This window comes from Tiliqua scincoides, chromosome 11 (genome assembly GCF_035046505.1).
Source record: "Tiliqua scincoides isolate rTilSci1 chromosome 11, rTilSci1.hap2, whole genome shotgun sequence".
NCBI classification, from domain to species: Eukaryota; Metazoa; Chordata; class Lepidosauria; order Squamata; family Scincidae; genus Tiliqua; species Tiliqua scincoides.
This window is the reverse complement of record NC_089831.1, coordinates 1582164-1588163: the sequence shown is the minus strand read 5'-3', so window position 1 is coordinate 1588163 and position 6000 is coordinate 1582164. Positions and strand designations below refer to the sequence as shown.

Genomic DNA, 6000 nt, shown 5'->3' with positions numbered 1-6000 from the left:
TGTCTACTCAGAAGTAAGCGTGGCTTAAGGACTGCAGCCTGCTTTCCGCGCTGCGGTGAGGCTCCCTGCACAACTTAGTGCCTTGCCCCCCCAGCTACGCCACCGCTCCGGACACCAGGGCGGCGGCGGGGGGGCAGCGGAGGTTCCTTGGAGCAGGATCGGACTCCACGTGCCCGGGCAGCCGCGGGTGGGCGCCTTCACACGTGATCGCCGCCCCGCCCGCCCGCTGCCCGGCTCTCCCTGCGCCAGCATCCCCGGTCCGGCGGGAAGGGAGCCGGGCTGCGGGCTGGTGCTGCCGCCGCCGCCGCCCGCGCGCCGCCTCTGCCCACCTTCCTCCTCCTGGCGCGCCGCCGCCGCCGGGCTATATAAAGCCGCTTCGCCGCCGCAGCCCAGTCGGGCGCGGGGAGGCAGTCCGGGCGCGCAGGAGCCCTCGGGCCCCAATCCTATGCGTGTCTGCTCAGAAGTAAGTCCCAGGCAGGTCAGTGGCGCTTACTCCCAGGTAAGTGTGGATAGGACTGCAGCCTGCGGGCCAATCCTATGCATGTCTACTCAGAAGTAAGTCGCCTTAGAGTCAGTGGGGCTTACTCCTGGGTAAGTGTAGGTAGGATCGCAGCCTTAGACCCCAATCCTATGCATGTCTACTCAAAAGTAAGTCCCGTTAGAGTCAATGGGGCTTACTTCCAGGAAAGTGTGGATAGAATTGGGCTGCCAGAGGCCAATCCTGTGCTTATTTACTCAGAAGTAAGTCACGTTAGGATCAGTGGGGCTTACTCCCAGGTAAGTGTGGATAGGATGGCAGCCTTATAGGCTGATTCTATGCATATCTACTCAGAAGTAAGTCGCATTCGAGTCAGTGGGACTTACTCTCAGGAAACTGGATAGGATTGCAGCCCTGGACAGGGCGAGGCCTCCACCGGCGGGTGGTCGCCAGAGAGGTGGACCCTGCGCAGCGCTGCCCATGTGGCCCTGAAGGATGGAGGTGCCCCCGACAGCGCCCAACAGCTCGCTGGGCAACGAGACCCTGGAGGAGGAGGACAACCAGTTCGTGCAGCCGGCCTGGCGTGTGGCGCTGTGGGCGGCAGCGTATGCGGCGGTGGTGCTGGTGTCGGTGGTGGGGAACGTGGTGGTGATCTGGATCATCCTGGCCCACCGGAGGATGCGCACCGTCACCAACTATTTCCTGGTCAACCTGGCCTTCGCAGAGGCCTCCATGGCTGCTCTCAACACCCTGGTCAACTTCACCTACGCCGTCCACAGCGTCTGGTACTACGGCCTCTTCTACTGCCGCTTCCAGAACTTCTTCCCTGTGGCCGCCGTCTTCGCCAGCATCTACTCCATGACCGCCATCGCTGTGGACAGGTGAGGCCCAGGTGCACCTTTGGCCAACACGCATGGGGCTGGCTACACGTGTGATTGGTGCTGGCATGCAGTGGGGTAACCAGAGGGGGGGCAGAGCACTGAGTTTTGCAGGGAATCTCATGGCGCATGCAGTGGCGTATTTAGGGGGGACAGAGTGCTGAGTTTTGCAGGGGGCTTCCACACCTCGGTGAGGCTCCCTGCAAAACTCAGTGCTCTGCCCCCCCCTCTAGATACACCACTGCTGGCACACATGTGGGCTGCCAGCCCATCAGTGGTGGCAGACAAGGCGAATTGAAGCTGGAAGGGTGTTTGGGGAACTCTAGCCCCCACTGCAGAGCCAGCATGCCCCTCCCAGGTTGTGTGGGTGGGGGCTGCAGACGGAGGAGGGGGCAGTGGGGTTTGGTGAAAGCAAGCCACTTGTGTCGTTCCAAGCCCATGCATGGTATTTCACCCCCCAACTGCTGCGCTCAGCTTTGCTCGCTGTTGTCACCCAGAGGGCTCAGACTTGGAAAGGATGAAGGAGGAACAGCTGACAGTGCCCCCGAGCATGTGCAGAGTTTGTGTCCCTCACTACATGGTGGTGACTGCACAGCTGGATTGTGCATGGAAGGGTCAGATGGTGCCGTCCTGCTGAGTTCGGACCCCAGAATCTGTGTGATACTCCTCTCCTCCCAGGCTGTGTTGAGATTTCAAGTGGTTGTGACCTGGAGCAAGTGAATAGCAGGTGCTACTAGAATTTAGTGCCGTCCGGGGAAGCTGCTGTCCTGTTGCTTCAGGGCAGACAAAAAGAAATTCCAGATTATTTGCACCAAGCACTGAGTAACTTCTGGAACTCACCAACACAAGAAATGCTGGCGACTGTATGTGGTCTTTAGGAAGGATCAGGCATGTTTGTGGAGGAAAGTTCCATCAGTGGCTGCTTCCTACGGTGGAACCTCCAAGTGCCAAGGCAGTTTTCCTGTGGGTAGCAGATTCCAGAATGGACAAAAGGGGATGGTTAGCATGTTTGCATCTGACTTGTGGGCTTCCTGGAAAGCTCCACTGACCGCTGTTTGAGACAGAATGCTGGACCAGTTTTGGTTTGCTTCAGCAGCGCCCTTCTTGTGATGTGAAATGGGGGGGTGTGTGTGTTGGTCTAGATATTTTGATGAAGTTCTTCAGAGTTTTGCATGTCCCATGGGCACCTGAAAAGTAACACTGGAAACACTCCCTTCTTTGGGACCCTCAAATCAGCCGAGTCTTCACATGCTTGACTATGGAGGTGTATCTCCAGGATCTCTCTCTGGCTGCAATCCTCTACACACTTGTGGGAGTAAGCTCCATTGACTGCAGTGGGACTTGGTTCTGTGTAGACATGCAGAGGATGGTATTGTCAGTCTCTAGCACAGCCATTTTCAACCACTGTGCCGTGGCACACTGGTGTGCCGTGAGTGGTCCACAGGTGTGCCACAGGAATTTGAGGGAAAGTCATTTTTTGTAGGGCCAATAGGGATTTGAAGCCCCCACTGGCAGCATGGTGTGCCTTGGCAATTATCAAAAACTTGATGGTGTGCCTTGACAATTTTAGTGCCTCGTCAGTGTGCCGTCAAATTGAAAATAGCTGCTTTAGCAGGATGCTGAGCATCTTACAGTTTCGGGACCAAGCTTGACATGTGGTTGGCCCTGTCACTGCCCCTTGAGTGTTCATTTTTTAAACTGAATAGCAGCCATAGGGAGAGACCTGAATTGGAAGTGACAATGGGGGGGGATTTAATCCAACAGACCCCCCCTCGATTTGCCTTGATAGGGATATGGCCATTGGTGTGATTATGGCAATCCCCACTGGTGGTGGTTGTTTTTAAATGATCACAGAAAAGGCCAATGATGTGGTTAACACCACCTCTTTCTGAACCCTCAGTTCACCATCTGTGAAATGGACTTCTGAGTCCCAGAGGGCTGCCCTAAAGAAGCGGAAGACAGCCCCTCCTCAAATACAGGCTTTAAACCTGTGGAAATTACCTAATTTCTGGGTTATTCTTGCCTTGGCTGAACATAGTTGGTAAGATCTGTGAAAAATGCACAGAACTGGTGCAGTCAACTGGCAGGGAGTTTGATTCTGCTTTGCTTCTTCTTGCCTCTGCCTTGAAATTTCCCAAGTGGCAACAGAGGAGCCCCCTTAGCCCAAGGCTTGGTCTGGAATCTGGGGGTGATCCTGCAGAACTCTGTTAGAACAGTGGTTCTCAAACCTTTTAGCACTGGGACCCACTTTCTGAAATGACACTCAGTCTATGGGGACCCACCTAGCTTTATGGGACTTTAAAAATGGTGATCTAGAAAGAAATTATTTTTATTTATTTATTTATTTATTTATTTATTTATTTATTTATTTATTTGGGGGGGAAAAAAATTGATCCATTTCTTGTAATGAGGCGGCCATAATGAACAGCCTCAAGGCTTAATGATGTGACCCAGCCTTCACTTGCCCCAATTACCTGTCATTGACGAACTTGGAAAAAACAACACCTGGAGAAAGATGCTCAAACATTGATCTCCCTATATTGACCCAAGCTTGCAAACCTCAGGAGCTCAACTCTTTGCCGGGCAGTCAGCAGCGATCTGGTTTTTGAATAGCCTCAGGGCTTGAGGCAATTAGTGATCTGATCTTTCCATTACCTGTCTTTTCATTAGAGGCTCTGTGGGACTCACCAGAAATCGGGTCACAAACCCCCAAGTGGGTCCTGACCCACAGTTTGAGAAACATTGGCACTGTTGAAGAGAATTCTTGAATAGATGACTGGGGGCCCAATCCTATCCAACTTTCCAGCACTGGTGCAGATGCAGTGCAGCCCTAGGGTAAGGGAACTAATGTTCCCATACCTGGAGGAGACCTCTCTGACTGCCTCCCCAATGCTCCATTGGCACAGCTGCACCGACACTGGAATCTTGGATAGGATTTGCCCTGAGCCAACATCTCTGAAGTACTTTGAGTGCAGAAAGCACTGTGGCAAACATCATTATCTTTGGGTGGTTCCTCCTGGAGCTCAGAGCCACACATGATGTTGATTCCATTTTATCCTCCATCATCTTACAGTTCACTCTGATGCACAGCAAACTCCACTGTGCTGAATGTGATTTACTCCCATTTCAGTGTGCAGAGGATTCCAGCTTTAGGACTGCGTTCAAGTCACCACCCTTCAACAGCAGCAGTACAAGGGAAATCTGTGGAATGTGGAGCTTGTTCATACCTAGTCCCAAAGCCTTATTTTGGCTTCTGCTGAGTCAGTGGTAGAGCTCCCAGCGAGGCTTGTGCAGCAGAACTGCTGCGGGGAGGGCTGTGTCCCAAATCCACGTCCTCCATTCTCCTGTAAATGATGATTGTTAGAGAGGAAAAAACCTGCCAGCCAAATGAAGAGGATCCTCTTTTAATCGATCCCAAGGGGGGAATGTTTAACCACCCACGCCTTGTAAGCAAGCATCTCTTCTTAATCGGAAAGAATTCATCGCCTTGCATTGCATCAGTGACTTGTGAATTTACAATGGTTCTCTCACTCTTTTTTTTTCAATACACATTATATACTTTTATATGAACTGCTTTTTCAGTAGTTTTCGCTAGGATTCAGACGCTCGGCTTTTTGTGGGTGCTTTGAAATAAGTGTGCGTTCAAATAAGAACAGTACCCTTTCACAAAATGAACATCGTTTGTTACAAAGCAACAAAACTGGAGAGACATATGTATTATTCCATGCCAATCAGAGCAAAAATGGAACAAGTCAGGCTTCTCTATTAGCTACCCAAACAAATTCCCAAGGTGTGAAAAGTGAGGAATTAGACTATTGCTTTCTCCCCTCTCAGAGTTAATTCATTCAATTCATTCACTTGTGGAGTTAAATGGGAAGTGTGTGTCAGAAAGAGGAAGGGGAATCAGGCTTGACATTTTCTGTAGAACTGCTGGGGCTTCCCAGAGAACTTGTGTCATCCATGGCTCTGCTGCTAACTGCGAGCATTTATTTTCATTACTCTTATTACACAGGCCAACACACATTTTGCTTCCTTAAATGTTACACCAATTCCTGGGTATACTTGGGGTGCCGATTCCAAAAATGGCATCCATTTTGCCCTATCACGTCTGGTTTTGGAGATATAGTATAGCCTCATTAGTGAATGGTTCAAGCAGCTTCCTCATGTGGAAGCCATGTTGTAGGCTTCCTCAAGAGGAAGCTGCTTGAACCATTCACTAAAGAGGCTATGCCGTGTCTCCAAAACTAGACGTGATAGAGCAAAATGGATGCCATTTTTTGAATCGGCACCCCAAATTCATATCACACCACCATAAAAAAGTTTGAATAAACTTTTTTGACCCTCAGTTTTGTAGGCCTGTGTTATTAATAAGAATATGTACGTTCCACTTTTCCATAGTAAGTTCCCAAAGCAAAATGAAGAGGCCCAAAATGGCTCAGAGCTTCTAAAGATGCTGCGGAAATGCCAACAAACAGCACCTGTAAGAAAAGCTCTGCTGAACGGGAGAAGGACAGTTGCTCTCCCCCTGCTAAATATTACAGGAGCACAACTTTCCTAAGTGCTTCTTTGCCCAGTTTACAGGGTTGAGTCACAGTCCCAGATTTGCCAAAACTCAGAAAAGATGCAGGATGTGGGGTTCAGAAT

At 50.8% G+C, this 6000-nt stretch overlaps 1 protein-coding gene across 1 annotated transcript in view; it reads left to right on the top strand.

The window, feature by feature from the left end:
- The first annotated feature begins 973 nt into the window (after window positions 1-973).
- Window positions 974-6000, top strand: part of TACR1 (tachykinin receptor 1) — a 59385-nt gene continuing 54358 nt past the window's right edge. The window contains exon 1 of the mRNA XM_066639630.1: window positions 974-1359. Coding sequence (XP_066495727.1) covers window positions 974-1359 — 386 coding nt within the window. The remainder of the gene's footprint in view (window positions 1360-6000) is intronic.